The sequence below is a fragment of the Rhamphochromis sp. 'chilingali' genome, assembly GCF_963969265.1.
Source record: "Rhamphochromis sp. 'chilingali' genome assembly, chromosome: 11".
NCBI lineage: Eukaryota > Metazoa > Chordata > Actinopteri > Cichliformes > Cichlidae > Rhamphochromis > Rhamphochromis sp. 'chilingali'.
In genome coordinates, this window is record NC_137938.1 from 15,557,635 (window position 1) to 15,581,194 (window position 23,560).

The 23,560-nt window shown below is 40.0% G+C and overlaps 1 protein-coding gene across 2 annotated transcripts in view; it reads right to left on the minus strand.

Moving 5' to 3' along the window:
• Positions 1-23,560, minus strand: part of LOC308405152 (myelin basic protein-like) — a 51,526-nt gene that overhangs the window by 27,395 nt on the left and 571 nt on the right. The window contains exons 2-3 of one of the 2 annotated variants that reach the window (XM_080895593.1): positions 7,066-7,204; positions 5,579-5,637 (exon numbers count right to left, since the gene is read on the minus strand). In XM_080895593.1, the coding sequence (XP_080751719.1) occupies positions 5,579-5,637; positions 7,066-7,204 (198 nt within the window). The remainder of the gene's footprint in view (positions 1-5,578; positions 5,638-7,065; positions 7,205-23,560) is intronic. The other variant, XM_080895594.1, reaches the window with a different exon arrangement.

Sequence of the window (23,560 nt, forward strand, 5' to 3'; positions counted from 1 at the left end):
ACATTTGAGCAGAGAGAGTGGGAGTGGAACACAGTGATTTGAACACATTTCAGCACTTGGGTCTTCTGAGACTTTCAAAGGGATCCAGGTTCCACTTCGTACATGTGGTTTGGTGATAACTGTACCCTTCAGTGTTACATCCTGTCCATTCTTTACAGATGGAAGACATTTCATCTCACATTTGTAAGGTACTGTATAAAAAGACACTGGAGTCTCTGGAGCTCTACTTTCTCAAGGTCAGTTTTATCCCCCATGTTGACCGAATGTACCCAACATTTATTTCTTTATTAGAGCTGTAAGAACACCATTAGATAAACCAATTAAGACCAAAGAGCAATATACTGTACATTTACAGCAATATAAAATGAGCAGTGTGTCGTTCAAGCACAAATGTGTCAGTAAAGTGAGACACAGTAGACTTAACTGGGCTAAAAAGCCACAGAGTTTTACCAGTCATGGGCATTGAATACAATGGTATCCAATGGTAAAATGTTATCCAAGGCAAATAACTAGTCAAAGGGTTTGTAAACCCTGTAGCTATATATCACAGGAACAGACATACCAGTCACAGTCACACAGCTGTGTCTCTGTAGACTGGCCGTCTACTAAGTGGGCATCCAGCTCCCTCATCTGGAGACCTTAGTCTTTAATTCAACAGCTTCAGTAATAGTGCTGTATTGCAACTATATTGCAGTGAGTCACAAAGTAGCACATAACTTATTTTTGTGAAATTACAAAAGGACCTAATTTAAGGTTATGAGCTGCAAGATATCCACATGGCTCGTCTACAGAAACGGCTAACGTCAAAGGTCCTAAAATCCTTTCATATAAAGTTGAATTAGTAAGGTAAGAATAATTACAACTTGTTACTTTCAATTTCATCATCTGCAATCTGTGCTTTCCTCCTTTAACACTGTATTTTTATTTCCTGTGTAGCTGAAGGTGTTTGGAAAATTCTACAGGTGATCTGTAGTGAGACAGATCACCTGTCCAAGCAGTTTCTTAGCTCAGAGACTGGAAATCAAAAACACAGTCTGCATTCACTCTGCTCTGCGTTTCAGTGAGCATTGCAGTAACCAGTTGTCATTACCCAGGTGGGCGTTACACTGATCAAGCACACAGGCTTGCCAGCCAAACGAGATAATGCTGGAACCTAGTAAGTCACAAACATTCTAGTCCCAGTGATCCAGAGCACAATCGACTGAAATCATTAGACCTAATCATAGAATTTAATTGGAGACATAAGAGTAAATATAAATACTACAATGTAATTAACACCTTTATTTTAGCTAACAAAGTGTTTGAAACCGCAGACCTACCTGTGAGGTAGGTTCACCTACCCTATGTTTATTTACCACGCTGGTACTTCGTCTATTTGATACTGTCACAGGAAATCATTCAGCCTTTATCAGTTTAATGTCTGCGAATGGCTTTTGTAAGTCGGTTACTGTGAAAGAGCTCGGTTGCATTTTTCCTGTTGCAAAACATCTGACGATCACCTTCATTTCTAAACTTACAGCAGTGAGTGATGTGGGTGACTCTGTCATGAGATCGACCACAAACATTATCCCGGCAGTAGTCCTTCCTCTTTGCAATTTTTTTTAATTTCTTGAGAACATTGATGGCATATGATTGCATGTCTGTGAGTGCAACCAAGGTTCTTGGTAGCAAATTTACATCATATATTAGTCAGCTATAACCACAAATGTTAAATAAACTGCTGTGTTCCTTTTACCTCAAAGTTCAGATGTGGGAGCTGACAGTTGTTTTAGTAGTAGAGGTAGTTGGAAATGCAAGAACAAACAAGCTTTGCTTTGCTCCATAGCAAGGCAGAGCCTTTCATGCATCACTGGCAATACAGCAATGTTTTTATGGTTAAAAACACATTCACAAATAAAGCATGGTGATAAAATCTGGTCACTGCTCTGTATATGGCTTCTACAGCGAGTGCAAGTTTTACTCGTACGCATGTACACTGCCGCAGTCTTGGATTGCAAAGTCAGGTGGGTGGGGCTTCTCTGACTTGAGTATCAATGTAAATAGAACACAGCCTATGACTCATTCATGAAGTTAACTGTCCCTACTTCTCCTTCTCCGCCTGCCTTCATCACTAAAGAGACAAAAAGCTAAATTTGCAGTGCCAGTCGCAGGCAACTAGCAGCTAACAGCATTTTTTTAAGGTGGAAGTCAATCAACACAATTTAATTATCAATGTGACAGACACATTAGTGATGGTTGGATCACCTCAACATAAAAAGACAGATTATACAAACTGGTTTATTTAATTTAATCACTTAATAATGATGACAATCATCACTTAAGAGTATTTTGGTGAGCTTCTGTAGCTCTACGCTGTTTTTTCTGCCTCTTCAAAGCCCTCGTTGTAGGTTTACTGCTAAGGGGTAAAATCCTTTATGAACAACTCATCTATGACTACTCATATGCCAATCAGTGGCATCCTGCACTCTGACTAATGTTCACTTCAATCACTCACCTTAGTTGAGAAAAGTGAGGCCCCACACCCCACCCCAAAGTTATTTTGCATATCGTTGCTTAAAATTGCACATCTGTAGACTAGGAAACTGTCTGCCTGTCTGAATATGTGCTCTCATTCTAGCGTTGATTATTCTAACTAGATACTTCTATGAATGTATTCTTTTCCATTTCAGGACCATCATACCAAGAAAATTTTCTTCTGTTGTTTCCTTTGTTACATTTCTCAGAATGGCTTACAAAACCATGTGAGAATGTAACTGCAAATTCCCTGAAGCAGCACTGGGAAAATAGTATTCCTGTAACAAAAGCCACTTTCCCATGCTGTTTTTGAGCTTGAAGGCGGAAAAAGTAACCCTTTGTTAAAACTTCTTGTCAGTTGACAAACTGGTGGCTTTGATAGTATCTCTGAGTCCGCAACATGGGTAAGAAGAGGTACTTCTAGGTGGGGAGGGGGAGAGAGTCTGCATTATGCTACCACATCGTGGTAAAATTGCTGACATTTGAGATAAGCGTAAAGTCAATTTCTTTAAATGTCGCTGAGCAAAAATGGTCTCAGCATGAATTGCCACAAAGCCTGTGGTTGGCCACTAATGAGCACAAACAAAACGGTGGTTGAAACTGCAAGAAGCCGTGCAAATGGGTGCTAGCTTGGGCTGCTATTCATGTGTCGATGTAGCATTTGTTGCTTTTTTTGGGGGTTCTCATTTAAAAAATTTGCTCACACTTTGCCAAATTTAGTCAATACTGTTTATACAAACTGTAAGCATGCAACAGCCTGTGCCTCTGTCTGTAATCAAGTGTTGACAACACAGCAATCAGACTACATCCGAGCAGGACCAATATACAGTAGCAGCAAAGGAAAAGCAAATATTTCTTATCTGTTACTCTGTTATGTTTTCCAGTGACTCATTTAAGTCCTGGGTTGTATTCTATCGGGAGTTCTGCGAAATCTTCAAAAGCACTAGCCACTAAAAGCACATTTGATCAAACCTTATTATGGCTAAATTTCTACTCTGGCAAAATAAAAAGGCCAGTGTTATCATCTTATACATCCAGGTGGGATTTAGAGCTGAAAAATAACAGCGGTGAGAAATTGTCCGAAAGCTGACAGACTTTGCCTGGTGTGTGAGTGAAGGGATAGGTACAACTGATAAGGGATTGGGAGAAGGATCATGACTCTGACTTCAGCATCTAAACACAACCTGCCTTACCCTGTCACGCTTTGTTCCCTTTCCACGGTCACTATGACAACCTGCTCTTTGGCCAGACCTTTTAAAATTGACTTCAATTTACGATAATGGAGCTGAAAGAAAGGGGAAAATAATTGATATACAAAGAAAGATATACGACACAATATGTGTCTGCATAGGCTAAACAATGCTGCTTTAGTGCGACACGCTTCCCCCAACACCTCTCCCACCAGCTCGGCACGTGACTAATACATCCACTTCTCCTGCTTCTGCTCCGCGCTCTCCAGTGTGTGTTTTTGCAGGAATAGGAGACAAATCATGCGTGGGCTGCATCAGCAGCACCCCTGCTGGTTCGGGCTCCCCCATTCACCACATGACCGCTCTGCCCGTCACAGGCATTGGCCAGGTAGCGACACATAACCCAGAGCACACAGCAGACTACAGGGTTTACACGGTGCACACATTAAGCTGCCTTATTCTTTCCTTTTGCTTTAACTCGCTCACTGTTTGGGGTCGGAGACCTCACAATAAACTCAAAGCCTCTTCATGTACGGTAGGAGCCTCTCTTGCAATGGCTTAAAGTCGTTAGACAAGGTCGGGGTTAATGATCGAATATCATTAAACTACATTAACATCCTAATTTAAGCCTCCAAATACGCCTCCACGCTTGGCATACAGAAGCAGTCTCAGAGCACACAGATGAGTCAAGAAAGTCACACCGAGATTTGTTCTGTTTAAATACAACACTATCAGAAGCAGTTTCTGTGGAGCATTAGCCCCAGGGCAGAGCAGCACACCTTGCGTCCTAGCCAATTTGAAAAAGTCTATTTGTCAACTCGCGGCACGAACTACACTTAATTCTCCACTGGATCATTGTTTATTTTATACCATAGTTTCTGCTTAAGCTATAGCACTCCTGTTAGAGGTGGAGTATTTGTTGGCTATAACTTCACTGATCTGTGCTCAGGCTCTCAGCAGCAGCACACAGGAAATTACCAGCCAGCGTCACCTTCCAGTTCATTATTTTTAGCCAAGTGCACTGACACAGCAACAGTTTATCTTCTCGACTCAGATGGGCAAAAATTCCCCAAAATGTGGTGTTTTTATTTCTACACCCACTAGCAGGGTGGTAGCCCATCTGAGCGCCGCTGATCACTGGGCCAAAGCTAATGTTTAAATGAGATGTGTACTTGGAGAGGGTTTAATGTCAGCCCTGATGCACGCCATCATCTATTTACTCTCTCCAGTTCAAATGGGTTCTCTCGTAGAGTGGTGCTGCGGAGAGGCTTGTTGTTTCGAGGGGATGACCCAAGAGAACCGCGGAGGTTCGTGGTGCCTGGGATATCGCCATGGCAACATGGTTCAATTAAGAGTGGGATGCCGGCTGTTGAAAACTGAGCGTGCCGAATATTATCTCTTGAAAATTTGCAGCAATTCAAGTCTACACAGAATTATATTTTAAAAATGACTGCCTCAGGTGTGCCAAGGTTTAGGGTTTCCCTATTTTTAGAGATCAATATAAAGTACACTGAGCATGCTTCTTATTCCAGTCTAGCAACAATTAAAAATACAAAACCTCAATGTCATCGACTAAATTGCTTGGAAACAAAGGAAAAACCCAAAACACTTGCCACAAAAATCTTAGACACACATACACTTGCAAGGCATTTATGCAGCTTTTTATCCAAAGAGATTCAACACTCACACTCACACACACACATTCTCTAAACTGGTTGTCACTCCTGCTCAAAGCTCAGCGGCAGCAGTACATTAGCATAAGTGAAGGAGCCAAACAGCTTTTGTGCCACAGAGTCCAAAGTCCAGCAGATAACAGCCACCGCTCGCACACAAATAAAAGAAAACTAATATAAAGCTGCGATGAGCCCTCTTACCTTGCCGTCTGTGTTGGGCTCCTTCTTTCCTAGATGCTGTCCCATGCTGCTAACAGAGCCTGTAAGAAACACACACAATGAGTTTACACCAGGGGAAGACTGTAAACAGCATATTATGTGAAGATTACGAACTCCTCCTTATTGCAGCAAGAGAGGCAAGCTCCAGATTCAGTGTGAAACTGTAGCTTCACATACAGCCATAAAAAAGGCACCGGGGCTTTCCCTCCCTTCCATCTCTTAATGGCAGCAATAGCATTTAAAATGCCACAGTTAGAATCAGAATACCTTCTTCTGGGATTAATAAAGTATGTGGTCACAGTTGCTCCACGACTACCAAAACAATAGCAAATAACAACAAATAGCTCTAATTATTAATATCCCAGTATATAACACAAAACTGAATATATACAGCTGAAATTGAGGCGCCCCTCTTATAAGGGTTATGATCCCTGAATCTGTATTTCAGAGGACACAAGAAAAAAAGCACAATACACTGTGTGCATAAAGTGAAAGCAGGCTTTTAATAATTTTCTTATTTTGGTTTAAAATATGATCGCCTAAATCATCTGAAGTCAAAACAAGGGTAGTTTGGAGATGTTGGAAAACTGCCTGTAAGTGAGAAAAATTCAAAAATACAGTAGATACTATTCAATTCATTGTCCTTCCTCTTAAGGGGAAGACGAACAGCCAAAAATGTATGGTAACAGGCAGGCAACAAATCTAGTTATTTCAAATGAAATGAGGTGCAACATTTAAAGCAATTCAAAAATGAACCACTGTAGACCTTGTTTGAGCTCAACCCTAGCCTCCTGTTTGTGTTTATAGTTCCTTCATCCATTCATTTAAATATACTTTCTGCCTGCTGCTAGTAGCTACCTGTCCATTAATGTGATCTTTAAATATTAGATCGCTCTCCACAGTTGCTCCTTCCTGTTATTGCTTTGCTGCAGGGTCTCACATATTAGTCTCATCCTCACCATTATCATCTGACTAAAGGTTTTCTCGCAATGGGGGGGAAAAGGAAAGCATTGTAGGGCTTTCTTTTTCAGATAATCCGATAGGTTCCCAGATTCATGTGATTACAGACGACAATAGTTCAGTTAATTCTACAACACTCAAAAGTGAGACTGTATGCGTTTCCCATCACTGTGTTCTTGGCATCAGAAACACACGTGTGGAGTGATTTGAATAGAAACAGTTAGGGGATACCTTAACCGGAGATCAGATCTGTGCATTTGATTTTTGATTTTTTTGAGTGTGCATACAATATAAAAAAGTGACAGAGTCTACACCCCTCTGTTGTCCATGTGGATCTGGAAATCATGCATATCATTGTAACGGGTCAGCTAAAAGTAAGCCAAGTAAACATGTCTAGGCTAACCTTACTGTACTTTAGAAAAGACTAGTGAATCATCTGCCTCCATCTCACCCTGCCCCGAGCATCCACACCAACCCTCTGCATGTCCTCCTCCATGACATCCACAAACCTCCTCTGTGATCTCTCTTTTCTTCCTGCTTGGCAGCTCTGTATTCAACATCAGAATATCCATCATCCCTCCTCTGCACATGTCCCAACCATCTCAGGCTTGTCTCTTTAAACTGGTCTCCAAGATGCTCAACCTGAATCTAATACATTATTTTTTATGAGACATGAGATATTGTAATACAGTAAGCATTAACAACAGTGCAGTGCTTTGTTTCAACAATTCTCCAAACCTCTGGCAGACTCGGCACAGGTGTGCACCTTTGTGTTATAAAGGAAAGGGTTCGTCTTTGAGAACGGATACAACACGTCTATTTATTTCCACAGAGAATGGAAGTGAAACCTGATCAAGAGGAATGAGGCGACACAATGTTTTGCTAAGTGTGCCAACATGTGCACTGCAGCGTGAATATTCATTTAAGCTTAAATCTTAAAAAGCCAAACATAAAAATCACAAGGAAGCCGTGTAAATAACAAACAAATGCAGGAAATAAAGAGCAAAAATAAACTTCTTTAGATTCTTTAAATGTTTAGGTGCAAAAAGGAGGAACGTGATGAGTAAATGAAGGCCAGAAATCGCAACAATTTAAATCTCTGCCTGACACTCACCACTGAAGGAAAAACCATCCAATTACACCAAAAGAATATTCTTACTTTCAGAAAATCACAGCATGTATTTGGCTTTTAGAGGAGATCTGCACCCATCAGAAAGCCTTTCATCACCTTTTATGGCCTGTCTTCACTTTTTCACATGGCGGGTGTGGAAAAGTGCTGTCAGCATTGTTCATGTGGAGGGAAAAAAGGAACGGTAGTGTGGTTTATTGATGGTCTATTGATAGTCAAGAAGGAGAGAATCAACATAAAAAACCAAAAAAAGTCCCAAAGGAATCTTCATTAATTAAAGATTACCATGTGTGTCAGCTGTATTATTTAAATTTCACACGTATTGACATGCTCACATTCTGTACTGAGAGGTCAATCAAGCAATTGAAGGAAAAAAAATGATTGAGCTTTTAAACAATAAAATACAAAACAAAAAACACAAAACAAATCAATACAGCACATTATACAAGCACATTTAAATGCCATGTTTGCTTTTTGCAACGGTCAATCCAGGTTAACTAAATATGAGTTTCCTCTGTGCCTGCACTGGAAAAAAAATATCACCTATTGAAAGGTGTTATTATATTCACTGTCATCAGAAAAGAGAACGTCGATTTAATGCCAGTAGCAGCATCACAGTGGTTTGGCTTTTTATTTAGGAATGAGTGTAGTTAAATTGCAATAAGCTTAGAAAATGACTGGAAACCATAAATAATATAGCTCACAAATCTATACCCAGTGGAGCGTGTAAGGAAGAGGACTCCCTTACTGCATTTATTTATATTGTATTGTCTGTATAGCACTTTAGAGCACACCTTTCACTTTATTAAAAGCACCTTATCAAGCACTTTATGTAGCATTGCACTTTAAGCATGGATTTGCACACAAGAAGTTTAAATATTTATTGACTATTTATTGGGAATTTTAAAATCAGTTGGTGGCCTTGTTTCAGATCCTGCACAGCTGCTCCTCATCAAGGAATGTGGTGGTTGTCTGTCAGGAGAGAAGAATGGTGATTGAGATTGTGATTAAGGTTTACCAATAAGGAAAACTAAGGCAAATGTGTGTGTGAAATCTAGGGATAAAAGTGGTGCAAATAAGTGTTTGTAAGTTAATGATTACTCACCTTTCTTGCCTGTGTCCTCTTCAAGGTGTTTGGGCAAATGTTTCCCCGGGGGTCCAGACACCATTTAAAGGTTCTGGGAGAGACCATGGGTAAAGAGTGTGGTGAATCTTTTTGTGCTTGGGTTTCTGGGTTTTTATAATATTGGGTTTTGTGTAACATTAAAGTGTGAAATATTTATTAATATGTAAATGTGAAGATGTATTTATGTATTTATTTATTCTTATTGATATATTGTATACTGTGGTGGAAGGTTGGGATTTAAGAATTTACTTGAGAGTGGAATAATGGTTGAGTCTGTGACAGCTGAACATATTTAAGGCTGCCAGTTGTCATTAGAGGGTGGATTTTTGTGCTATAAAGAAGCTCGACAAGTTAATTGTTTTAAGGAGAGCCATATAGCAAATAAATACTTTGTTCCACTACACTTGCCTTGGTCTGTCTCACTGTGTTTCCAGCCGCTAAGGGCTGCCCTGTTACAGAGCGAAATGAGCTTTTTCAATTGGAAAGTGTTTTGTAAACAGCTATTCTGTGAGCTTGAGTAAATTTCACCAAAAATTGCAATGTAAAAAGGGAGAAGGTGAAAAGTAAGTTTGCCCTGTGTAGTATTTGAAATCTTCTTGTGATCAGAACAACTTGTAAATACAACCTAAGCTTTAATAGTGAATGTTGATAAAATCATTTGTGTCTTTAGCGTTTAAATTACAAGCTATTTGCTAAAGCAGTATTAGCAAGAACTAGCTAACCTAGCTAGTTCCAACATCAAAACAAAACAGAACTATCTATACACTTTGTATGTTGAAATTTCACTTCAAGTATTCTGTGGGCTGTTAAAAATCCTCCCAATCATGTGGCTAATATAAGCTGAACACTAGAACCACCAGTGTGGTCATTTCGACCTCATCCTGCAACAATAGCAGCAAAGGCAAAAAAAAAAAAAAAAAAAAAATTCTTAAAAGAATTAAGTTAATGTAATTAGTTCAACCATTTTTTTTTCTGATTATGAGTAACTGATATATTATTTCATAGGCAAAAATATTATCAAAGGATAGAACATCTAATTTAATATTACAGAAGAATATTATAGAAAAGTAAACAATCCGCTTCCTGTTTACTTGCTAACTGAAACTTAGCTCTAAGCCACAGCCCTTTTATGAAGAGAATTTCATTTGAAATACAAAGTGGTTGTTTAAATAAGTTCTAACCATCCAAATCAGTTTGTAAAAGTTGAAATTAAATTAAATTCATTTCTTGAAGCTATTTTTTTTAATAAGCCAAAAAGATAAAGCAGTTAGCCAAATCATGCTAACACAAGAATTCTAAAGTCAGAGCACCACTTTCATTTACCACATTTGTCACGTGGATAACACAAAAATGACAGTTTTAAATATGCCGTTAGAAATCTTTCCTACAACAACTACCGCACAAAAACTTAGAGGGAATGAATATAACATAAATAACATGCTAGTTGCACTAGAACCAATAAAAGACGACGAGGTGAACTGCACTTTCTGTCACACGATGTGCTTCTTACAGTGCACCTCTATGCCATGATAAACACCTATGGACAGTCTCTTTCTGACCATCATTAGCTCCAGCTAGACTTGAATTATAAAGTTTCTGTTTTTACAATGAATAAGCATTCACAACACATTCTTTGCTGAGAGCTATGTTACTTCTTGCCTGTTTAAACAAAACTGAAAGCTTTATTTAGCTAAAAATGACACGATATTTCTTGTAACAGTGAAAAGGAGGGTTTATACGAGTCTTGGACCAACATTGCACACACTTTCATGACTGTCAGAACTTAAGATTCCCTTTTCATAAAGGAAAAGCGGTAGGTTTTGTAACAGAAGTGCTGTTGGAATTGTATTTTCAGGACAATCTTTTCTGGGCTGCTTACTTTATTGGTTTCAAGTAACATAAAAGGCTCTCTTCCTTTACTAAGCAAGCACAGATACTGTAAAGCTGTTTATTATATTAACTGTAGGCCTGTGTGCATGAAAGCAGTATTACCTTTGTGCAGCATTTCAAACCTCTAGGATTGTTCAGTCTCCGTGAGACTTCCTCAAACTGACTTTTACAAGATAGTAACTCACAGAAAAGATGGATTTAAGGAGTCAAGTAAACAACATGGCACATTTTTACCCCCACCCTTACCTGTATAGCATGTTAGTTCATCAAAACGTTCCCACCAAGTTTTCCCACAAAGGGAAGTAAGACGGTATCGTGAAACTTTACCTTATTGTTTTATTATTAATAATATTATTATTATTTATGACCAGAGGGATGTTTGTTTTTTGACCAAGCTGCTGGATATCTGAATTTCCCCTTGGGGATAACTAAAGTATTATCTCACTATCAATCATATCTGCTTGTGGATGAAAGCAGCCACAGAAAACTATAAAAATAAGCTGGAAGAAAAACATAATCCCACTGGTTAAACAAAGGGATATAATTAGAGTGCCAGTGGCTGTGCAATCAGTGTGGCGGAAAAATGTCCGCTGAGGACTCAAATATTTGCTGGATGTGGCGAGGCGTCGCTGGGATTCTCTGCGGCTAAATGTGAGGCCTTACAGCCTGTTCCCCTCTCAGCGTTACACAATCCAAAGCTGAGATCCTGCAAGGACTTGCAAGACAGGACTGTTGCATAATCGAGTGACAGAGGGAGAGGTGGAAGTGTGCATGTGGAAGGGCGTAACACAAGGCTGCAATTACAACTCAGTAGTAGCATTTAACAGTGACTTGCTAACTTGGATTTTGTTTTTGCACACACAGTCCCTGACACAAAGGGATTTGTGTGGAAAAAGCCAAATTTCGAGTGCCCCTTTCTATTTTAACCTACATGAGTTGCTGTGACTGTCAGCACGTACCTGGAAACATTTCCATTTTATCGTTAAATAAGTCATTAAGATGGAAAAGCTCTTATTATAGGATGGCTACCTAAAGCCCACCACCTGATCCATTACCATGCAAAGCGGAAGCCTGTATATAAATAAGCAATTATATCCATCTGAGCTGTCCATTACCTGAGGCCATTTAAAATCATCATCCTGATAAGCCCCTAGTGTTTCTGCATGGATTTGATGTGGATAAGAAATGGGGCTCATTATTTAGAAAAACGCCTGCATACTGACATTTAAATAAAAGCTTCTAGATTTTGCGTCATCTGTTTGCTGCACGTACTGAATTCCGTTCATGACTACAATCCTGTTGAAAATGTAAATTTAAGGGAAAAAAATAGCTTCACTGACAGAACCCTGTTCAGTAACATGACTGAGTACGTAAAGCACACTGAACCCAGTCTGTTTCTGCATCCACATATGCAAATTAAAACTCTACAGTGTCAAGACAAAAAAAAAAAGACTATAGAAACACTGCCAGGATTATTTAAGACGGGATGAGGCAAAGAGGAATATATGTTGTATGATATATGTTTTGCATGCATAAGGGTTTGTATACACTCGCTTTTATGATTATCATATCTGGCCGGCTTACTTCACTGCATCAAGTAACACTAAAGGCCCTCATCCATTTCTCAGTGAGCACAGACTGCAAAGCTATTTCTTTCTTTACTATAGGCCTGTACAGGTGAAAGAGATTAGTTTTCTACATCATAAATCTCCCCCATCAGGGTCTAGTGAATGCTTTATAATGCTGATGAAACAGGATGAATTATGCATTAAAGTAGGGAAACCATAACTGACTACAACAAGACTCAAGAAGAAATTATTGCAAACAACAGTGTGGAGGGACAAAGCTGCATCATATTAGCATGTCCTACAGTTGGAAAAGGTAGTCCTTGTACTGCTCTGTAGCTTTGAAGATCTCTGTGTCCCAGCTTCTGGTTGGAGTGGCCCTCAAGAGCAGAACAAGGATTACAGTTGCCAGCTGCAGCAAAGAAGGTGGAGTTAGGACGAGTTGGAAGACATGGCTAAAAATCCAACTGCTGTCCCAGCCATCCAAGATTTGTGTTTAATGCGCGTGCATAAACCAAAATATAATAATTCTTTCGCCGGCGCCCGAGTGGCTCAAGCTTTTCCAGGAATTCTAAATGCAACAGGTTAACGATTATGATGGATAGCACTGTGAAATCATGGCCATACACCTGAGTTTCAGAAGCCTGTTAGCTAAAAGCAGTGACAACTGTTGAGTTTTACTATTAACCTAGCTTATTTACAGTACCATTTATGGTAAATTGTTTTGCTTCATAGTTGTTTACAGCATTTTTAATAAATGGGGACATAAGGATCAGGAAAAATAACATAGTTAACACAGAAGCAAAACCTGTATGTGTTTTCATTAAACACAATTCAAGACTAACAAACCCCCTGTTCTGATTAGAGAAGTGTTGCTTCTCTAATCAGAGTTGCTAACGTTAGACTGAAAATCAAAAAGTGAATGAGTTTCTAAAAATAAGAATCAGGTAGTTTTGCTGTTCTCAAATTGAAATTAATATCTAACCAAAGGAAGAAATAACCATTTAAAGAAAATACAGCATGCTTAAAATGTGACAAACACAACAAATATGCGTCAGAGTGGGTGAGAGCAACAGCTGAAGAAATAGATTTTTTTCCCTTCTTTATTCAGCCTCTCGGGTAGCTAAAACACCTTCAAGTCATCACGATGGCTTATTGAGCCCACATAAAGCTAGTGCATCCCAGGAGAATATTTCCACAGCTCTTCAAAGTGCTTTAAAAGCAGCAAATTTAAGGAACAACCAAAGGCAAATATTCCAAAAAAGCGACTGGCTGCTGCAGACAGATCTATTGGTATTGACTTTTGGATAAAACTAAAATGACCTCTGGCTTTAAATCTGTGTTAAAAATGCATGACAGCTTTGTGTTAACTACAATAAACCCAACACATTTTTCTCTGTCTTTATTGGACATAAGTAAATTTACACTAGTGCTCTAATACTGTGTCTGCACGCACGTGTGATCCTCTAGCTCCACGACCACACCTCTCTGCTGCTCCCTGCTCTCTTTGATCTGCTCCATCACCTAACTGATTTATAACAGACCCGTGGCTACTAAGACCTCAGAACTCCAGTGCAGAATATGACACACAGGGAGAAATTAGGGCTGAACGATTATGGAAAATAATCTAATTGTGATTTTTTGCCCCAATATTGCGATTGCGATGCGATATGCAATTATTTTTTAAGGTCTTTGTCTTCTGTATTATTAAACAAAGACAAGCAATACATCATATAGTATGGCCAATACTATATTACATTAATTTTAAACTGTTCTTTCCTGGAAGACAGACCTCTGTTATGATAACATGAGGTGATGCATGAATTGATGACTGACATTTTTATTTAACTTCTTCAATCACAACAGTATATTTGAACATACACAATAGTTTATTTTTAGCTTACAAACATCTGAGCATAAAGTGCTGACAAGGAACCCTGGTGTAAACATTAAAATGAAAGTCAGTACAATGTGCAGATTGCAGAAATATACATAAACAAAATCAGTGGCTTTACCACACTCAGTTTTTCGACATCTGTGAACTACTAGACAGTCATTCAATTAAAAAATAATATTAAATAAATAAAACTAATAAATAAAAAATACACACATCTTACTGATCTCTGCAGTCAGTAACATTACACATAAAGTGCAAACATAATAGCAATTGTATAAACACACACACAAACACGCCTTTAAAATTTAAAGGCGTGAAATTGGACGGTCTAGCCTTCTGATTAGCTAATCAGAAGGCTAGTTCTGATTAGCGTCACCGCTGTCTCGGTGGAGTTTAATAAACTCGGCCGTCTGCTTCTTGCTATCTAAAATATAACCAGACACTGGTGTAAATTCTCGACTGTCTCATACTTCTGTTTAATAAGTTTTCTGTTTGACGTTTAGTCAGCTGTGTGAAAACCAAGGAGGAACCCACCCGGGGGATTAATAAAGTTTTATTTTATCTAATCTAATAACTTTAATCTCAGCCAAACCGATTTACTCACGAACAAACAAAACACTGAAAAAAGCCCAACAATAACATTTTTAGGTTGTCTAAGTGACTTATATATTACGTTTAACCCGAGCAGCGAAACTCCGCGGTGATCTGAAAATGATGTGCCGGGAGTTGTGCCGTTCTCGGCCGCATCAGTAACCCTCGAGCTCCCGGCTAGCTGTCGAGCTGGTGGGTAGCAGACGCCTCTGAAAACGTCGAAGCACTTTTGCAAATATGGGATATCTTGATAAACCGAGCAGATATTTGATGTTTACACAACTACTTTCTCGCCTGAAAATATTTTAAAAGTTTATTTTGTGACCCAGAAAGATTAGTATGAGTAATTTTAAAACTTAGTAGCGGCCGCCATTGTTGGAAACTGGAGTTTGGCTGGGCCGCGCTATGAATTCTGGGATATGGTAGTAATTTGGACAGCCTTCGGCGCGTCGCTGTGACGTAATCGGTCTACAAATGCGGCCTCAGGAGGATGCAGCCCATGAATTTGGACATGTCCAGAGTATAATCGCAGCCTTTGCGGTTAGAAAATTGCACTTGATCATGTCGCGATATTATCGCAAATGCGATATATCGTTCAGCCCTAGGAGAAATGTTTTTGCACTTGGATCCAACTAAAGACCTGTTCTTGCCATTTGCTGCAGCTCTCTGCTCTGCCCACCGTACTGTCTGCAAAGCTCTTAATGAAGCAGATTGTGACAATACTCAGCTGGCAAACTGTTAAAACTTCCAAAGAAATGTGTGGTCGAAAAGTCCACTTAGCCAAAAACATGAAAGAGAATGAGCCTGAAAGTGACACAGACAACACTGAGGTGCCAGAAGCTGCACCTTCCTCACCAAAGCCAATCAGAAGACCCATATATAGTATGTTCGTGATGCATATATAAAAGGTAGCAGATCAAAAAGTAAGTAAGGAGGAGCTTTCAGGATAACCAGTCATTAATTTTGCGTTCGGCTTTTGTCTAAGCCAGCTTCTCTTGCTTTGTCAGAGTGAAGTATTCAGCTTTTGAGGTGAACACATCAAGCATCACACTGGCATGCAGTGCTTGCTGTAACATTAATTAACCTAAACAAAACACTTTCATTTACTACCACTGCTGTAACCACAATCTGCACGGTCCCAATACATTCTTTAAGTAACACATTCATTTTGGTCCATGCTGCATTTCTGTAGTTCGTCTCCACCGAATCATTGTGACCAAAGAGACACTACCTCTTTTTTTGTGTGTGTGTGTGCACACAATAAAAAAAGGAACACAGCTACTCTGCATCTCTGAGTCAGATCCCAGCACGCAGTTCTCACATACTAGCCTATGATTAACAATCACATGAGGCCCGTGTATGATGGACTCATTTAGCTTCCATAACTTGATACGACGTCTGCGTGGCATATCGTCACACAGCAGCAGACTGACAAACCCATGTCTCTAACCGGAGCATGTGTTGCTTGGTTCCATTGTTTCACTTAAAGTTTGCTCTTGTGCGTTCGACATAACAGCTTCTTTTAAGCCTCGGTGACTGCGCCGTGTTTTGCCCTACTGCGAGAGTCAATTACGTAATGAATACGGAGCATGTGCGTATGTGTGTGCATGTGTGCCTTTGGGCGGAAGGCAGTGGAGAGAGGGGATGAGATAAGAGATCTATAGCTCTCCCTATGTATCAGTGGAAAGTACACTATATTCTTGACAATAGCTTTGAGGTCAAAGGTTAAAATCTGTCCCAGAGGGAGGGCAGTGCAATGCCAGAATGGCAATCCTTATAAAGAAACTGGATTGTTTCATCGTCTTCACCTCCTTTCTCTCTTCTTCCCTTTCATATAATACTAAAAAATTTATATTTAAATGGATGTGAGAGTGCCATGCGTTACTGCTCCTAAACAAATGCAAAAAAAAAAAAAAAAAAAAAAAAAAAAAAAAAAAAAAAAAAAAAATCACACCAAATGGAGAAAACGGGGTATATGTGGTCGATCAGGAAAACGAAGGCTGGGATCCGTTCCTCCATGCAGCATTGACTACTATCTGTCAAACCAATGTAAAAAAAAAAAGAAATAAATTATTCTTTCCAAATCTACTTGTCCTACTTTAAAAGGAGCGCATGCAAACTCATTTTCAACCCCCTTTTTTCTGATTAGCAACCACACAAGAGCAATACTCGACATTTAAAGGGCTCTGAGGCTCGTGCCTTTTTATCCCTGGCCTTTCTATAATCACAAGCACAATAGCAAAAGTAATGGAAATGGACAAAACTATTTAACTTGCAACAATTACCTAGTCTAAAATGTCAATGAATTAGTTACTACCCAGCAATTTTTCCAAAGGACAAAATAACAACATGAGACGATCGTTTAAAACAACCCGTTTAATAAATACAACCCTGGTTTCACATGACATGTGAAATAAGCACAAATAGAGAAGGTAACACTGGATAAGCAGGGAGATGATGAATAGGAAAATCAAACTCACTGGGATTTATGGCTGATCTTGAGCTTCTGGTGCCCCGTGTGTCAGAAAGATGTGCACTGGAACTTGAGCATGTGGAGGGACGTTACGTTCGGCTATGAGGCCGGATTCTACCTACGGCAGCTGGATCGCTGGGTCAAAGTATGGAGAAGATGTGGAAAACGCTATGCTGATTGCTGCACTGATAGGGTAACAGCTTTTGGTGGAGGCAGCGTGGTGATGATGTGGAGCACCATCTCCCTCACTGGAAAAACAAGGCTTATCATCACTGGAGACAATCTCAATGTGGAGAGATATCGAGAGGAGATTCTACAACCAGTGTCAGTCCCATATCACCACAGACTGGGACCGGACTCTGTCCTCCAGGATGACAACGCTCACCCCACGGAGTGAGGTTTTGCAGAGACTACCTCCAGAATTTTGGAGTAGAGAGTAGGGAATGGCCTGCCTACAGTCCTGACCTCAACCTTATCGAACTCTTGTGGGGTCAGCTTTGGTGTGCTGTTCGTGCCAGACTGACCAACACAACCACATTAGCTGACTTGTGACAAATGCTGGTTGAAGAATGTGACGCCATCCCACAGTATTGGGTGACCAAGCTTGTGACTGAAATGGGGAAGAAATGTCATGGTTCTCTACATCTGCTGAGGCCCCCGTTTGTTAATGAATCAGTTCTTAATTTGCCAGTGACTTGTTTCTACAGACTTCAGTCAATCCAATAAACGCCAAACAATATTTGGTAACAGAATAAGCTCTTTGGCAAAAAGATTTTTTTTTGTCAAGTTTCACCTCAATCCAAAAATGCATTTTCCTTATAAATGTGGGACTATTTCAGGAGAAATAAACAGGCTTTCCAACAGTATGAGATTTATTGCAAAGTAGCACTGTTAGCACAAATCAAACACAAATTTCCTCACTTTTGTGCTGTTTGGATATTAATGATCGATGCATGTGTAACAATTTTCAAGCAAAGTTTCGTTCAGATTGGCCCAAGTTTTGAGGAGGAGGTAGGGTACAAACTAGAGCAGGGCGATATGGCCAAAAATATTTATCACGATATATATTTGAAAATTTGCGATAACGATATAACTGACGATATAATTGATGCGAGACAAAATACAACTCCACAACATTACTAGCGCAAAAAGACAACCTTCCATTTATTTTCACTTAAACAAGAAGCTGGTTTTTATGTACATTAAAGCTTTATAAAAATGTAACAGTGCAAATGCAAATTCCTTGCTGAAAGTTTAACCAAAAGGCATTTCCAGTAGAAATGGGCTGACATATCCTGAGCATAACCATGTATAATATCCACTGAAGTTAAAAAGAGGTGCTTTGCAACATTAAACTGCAGTGTGCAGTACATATTTTTCGTACCATAAGGTGCACGGGATTATAAGGCACATTAAGCGAAACAAAGCAGTCAGATAAATCAAACTTTATTAAACTCATTCTTCTTGCTTCCTCTACTTCTGTACCATTGATTCATTAATGTTGAATTCTCTGGCAGCTGCTCTATTCCCATGTTGTTGCAGTATATTAATGACTAACCTCGTATTGTGGATGGATTATCTCAGTCCTGACTGAAGTTTGGTCCGTTTACAGCATCCTGCCATGCGATTGCATTTGTCTTTAACTATCAGGAACCTTAACGTTAACTTTTATAAGTGGTAAAGTGTTAGTGTTCGTCCTCCAGCTTCACTGTTTATGTTATGCTAACATAGCTGTGTCGCTAGCGATCACGTAGCACATCATTATATACCAACTAGTCCAACTCTAGTAACCCTACAAACGTCACTGCTGTTTAGTTTCCTGTCTTCATTTATGTTGGAAGTGATAGCAGAGCTGTACGTTTGAATTTTTTCAGAAATCTCTCAGTCAGAACATGCAATATCATGCTTAGGTAACTAGCGAAACTAGCGAGCTAACATCCGCTAGCTTCCTGCTAACTTCTAACTCCGTTAAATGTAATACATTTTGTTTTCATGGATGCCTGGAAGTTAAACTTCATAGTTTCACCTGGTAAAGCAGCAATGCTGATCGTTTTATTAAAGATGAAAGAATTTAGACAGTTTTTAACTCTCAGTGATGCTGCAGTGTTCGTTTGACCTGAAGTTTACGGAGTTTAGGACCCAGATTACTCCCAGATTTAAGAGCATCTTAGTCCGACAAATACGACAAATACGACAATAACGACGGCCGCTTGCATGTTCTGCAAAGAAATGTGCTTTGTCGTGTATCTGATGGACAAACACCAAACCAGTTCCACATCACTGAAGTTGCTCCATTTTTACAAACCAATTCTGGTTCATCTGTTTCACTCAACAATCGGCCATGTGCGTATGAAAACAAAAGCACTGCGCATGCGCGTTTTACTCATATTCTATCGCGATATTTCATTTTCCTATCGTTGCCTAACATTATACCGGTATTACCGTGAACGGTATAATATGGCCCAGCCCTAGTACAAACATACGCTGCAATCATTACCGTAAGAAGAAGACTGCATTTTCTGAGACAGCACTGATTTGCAGAATACATGTCACCTTACTCAAAGACTTAACTTTTTAAAATGGTAAATGGACTGGTATTTGGAGCAGTCACAAGGATTCTACACTACAAGGTGGGGAGAAGTTTGGGGTTCTCTGCCCTTTCCAAGAACTATTCAGTGTGTGGACTGCAGGAGCTGGGGAATGGAACGTCATGCCAGTGTTTTTCATCTGTGGCAGCCTAACACAATAACAACATATTTACCGTCTACATTTTTAAATAGCTATTTTATTGAGGGCACTCAGCACATGCACTGCCTGAATAGCTCCTTTTCATGCTGAATCATTATGAAGGCTAGAATATGGAGAAACTGGCACAACTGTACAGGCTGACTATGCAGATAAAGTTAGAGCAGGGTGCCAAAACCCCTTGAAATTAAAATGTGTTTGTGCCTACTAACTTTCTTGGACTATGTCAAACTTGTAGTTTAGACTAACAACTTGGCCAATTAAAAAGGGATTAATTAAGTAATTTAGAAGCAAATAAGCCTGAAATTTTATATTAAGAATCTGAAATTTCAGAATTTGACATTTTTCCTTTTCTCCATATTTGTGATGTCTCTCAATGCTCTTCTGACATCTTTTTCACTGCCCCTCTGGTTCTGCCACAGATCTCTTCCTCCTCTTAAGTGCTTGCTCAAAGAGAAGAATCAGATGAGATCATTAGAGTTCTCTCTCTAAAATCAAAGCATCTTTAGCTTACTATGTAAAGCGCCCTTCGCTTCGGGTTTTGCATGTTTTGCATTGACGCCATTAAAAGCAAAAACAAAACAAGCTGAACGGAATTTAAATGAAAACCCTTCAAGTCGTTTTCCCCTTTCATCAGTATTCCTCTTGAATGAAACGGCAGTTGGCCACGCGCATCTGCCCGAACTACAGCAGTTCCACCACAGAGAGAGGTGATGCTAGCCTGCGGGCTCCAGCTGTCTGCCTAAAACACCAGAGTCACTGCCTTCTTCGCTTCTTGCTCTCCTAACATGAGATAATTGGTCTCAGGGTTGAGTGATTTATTTGGATAAGCTCCCCTTTCTTTGACTAAAATATCAAACTGTGGCACTTTTCATCTTAAACTAGCAAAGATTCTCTGATGTTGTTTCGAAGGAGGGCCATGACAACATAGACTACAAATATACTCTGTATAAATACAGAGCTGCTATTGCATAGAAATGTCTGAGAAGACAGCTGTGGGATCTTCCTGTCTTTAAAAAAAAAAAAAAATTGGTATATATAGCTCTATGGGAATACCAGACATCAGTTGGAAAAAAAATACTCCCAGTGGTCCAATACTAAGCACAGCAATTTGCTTTGTTAATTCATGTTTGTTTTGAGATGTTTTGCACAGGAACTTTCCATCACTCCCACAGGGGCCTTACTGACATAACCTGGAGCCTGAACACTAGCTTAGAACTCCACAATGAAGATGTATGACCCAAGCAACTTGCTTGCATTTGCCATCTATAATATGACTCTAAAGCAGGGATGGGCAATTATTCATTTTCCCCAAGGGGCTATATTTAGGACAAAACTATAACATTTACTCTTACAAAGACATAAAATTAATATTGAGCAGGACTGAGTTCAGCTCACTGTTGCAGCCCTCCACAACTGTCCCAGTTTTTCATTTCATTTCTTTAGAAAATTAATTGCCCATCCTTGGCCCAGAGGGATAACGTTTAAGCAACACTTTCAAGGCTGTGACGCTACTTTCAATGACAACATATGCTGTCAAGAATTTCATAGAGCAACGCTGCCAACACCCCACCTAGGGTAAAACTAACAAAACGAGTGCACTGCTGCGCAGGAGGTGAAGGTAATGTGACTCAACCTGTTTGCCAGAGCAGGCACAGACAGGAAGGGGGAAGTGAGAAACGGGAGGAAGTTTGTGAATCTCTGAGCACGGAAGTTGACAAACCTCAGTGTATCACCTGTAAAACACAGATGTAGCAAGTGGATTCAGTGCACGTGCAGAAATGGGGTCGAAAATGTTGGCTGAGAAGGAAAAAATTCTGAATGTTTGCACAACTGATTGCATGATACTCACGGGGGTGGGGGGGCTTGCTGGTGCAAGTACAGCATGTTCATAAAGGCAAAGGATTGCCAGCCGGGACATGTGAGCAAACCGTCCTGGTATTTCTTTCTCTTGGCCTAGACAAATGCATTCCTGTGGCCTTCGCAACTCAGGTACTTCCACAGAAAATAGAGTTGGCTCCAGAAACTTTGCGAAGGTTAACCTGGAGCCGCTGGTAAAAGCTATGTCTGTGTAGTCAGCGATACTAAAAATATCCACGTTTCAATCTGTACCAGAACTGAAACCGGAGTGTAATTGTGTTATGTTACGATAACTATTAATAACTTTTTTCATCATCTGAAGCAAAATAGAAAAAAGGTGAGGATTAAACCTACATGGGATTTCTATCAAACAAAGCCAGGGGTTATCTTGCACAATGTTCCCTTGCTAGAGGGTCAGCAGGCTTTAATAAATCACTGTAGTTCAGGCACAGGCGCCCACTCATGTGTAAGTGCTTTATTTAGAGCTTGAGGAAAGCAGCAATAAGTGAGCATGTCATAACAGCTTTGAGCTTCAATGTCCCTTTTTATATATAACTGGCAAAGAGTAAAAATACACACATAGCTGGAAAGCTTATCGTTGGGTCTTGAGCTGCACAAGCTGCTGCTCCTTCCACTAACAGTGTGTGGATAAAAATTCTATGCTTTCGTCATAGTCACAGAGAGGCTTATGGTTTCTGTCACCAGCCTGTTTCATGAAAAGTGAGGAAAGGAGGTGAGCTTGTTGTAGAATAGCCTTTGCTTGGGATGCAGTGATGTAATACTTCAATTTCCTTCTGCTTTACACGGTTGAGTGTGCTGAAAGGCAGCAGCCTAGTCAAAACACCACCATAATTAAAGCCTAACCCATGATAAACACCTACAAAGAATGTCCAATTTAAAGACTTGTCTAGCATTAAAAACAAACAGTTGTAGCAATGCTGACTGCTGCAACTGTGAAAGGTACACTCAACAGCTTTACGCATGCATTAAGGTGCTCAGTAAATAACATGTAACCAGAGTGATCCACACTGAAGTTTGGGCGCAAATCCTCATTCGAATTCTCGCCATTTAAAGCCGCCGCACTTCGGTGCGTGTGTTCGTGTCGAGGGAAACGTGACATAACGAGTCGATTTAAACCACGGATAAATTCGGAAAACATTTAAGCCATCTACCGAAAGTGATATTAACGCTGTTTAGACTAAATAGTTCCTTTCTCTGCTAGCCCAGTGGACGACTGCTACCAACAACAAAGTGGGGCTTCCGGTGGCAAGCATTAGGAAGCAAATAATAAACCCTTAAATTTACCACATTAAATTCCAGCTTGTCGAGTTAGGTGCACGCCGAATTAAAGGCACTTAAGGGCTGACTGTGAACAAGGCGTTGCTCTCACACGAAACGCTTTGTCATGTTGCGGTTAAGCGAAGAAGAGTCAAATCGCACGGTATGCTAACTGTGTTCGGAGCGCGAGGAGACAGCCGCGGGGATGGATGGACGGGGGAGTTGTTGTAGTAGTGCTGGTGGTGGGGCGACACCACCGAAGCACATGACAAACGCAGTGTCACAGTGTGATGACAGGGATGCTAACACGGCTCTCACTCCGTCGCTGTCTTCTAAAGTTACTCAGGAACTACATTCCGAGCATATTTTCGCTTCAGCTTTTGTTACGCGCCGTAAAGGCGTCGACGTGTGAAACATGTTTACTATCGCTAAACCACACGAGCTGCAGTC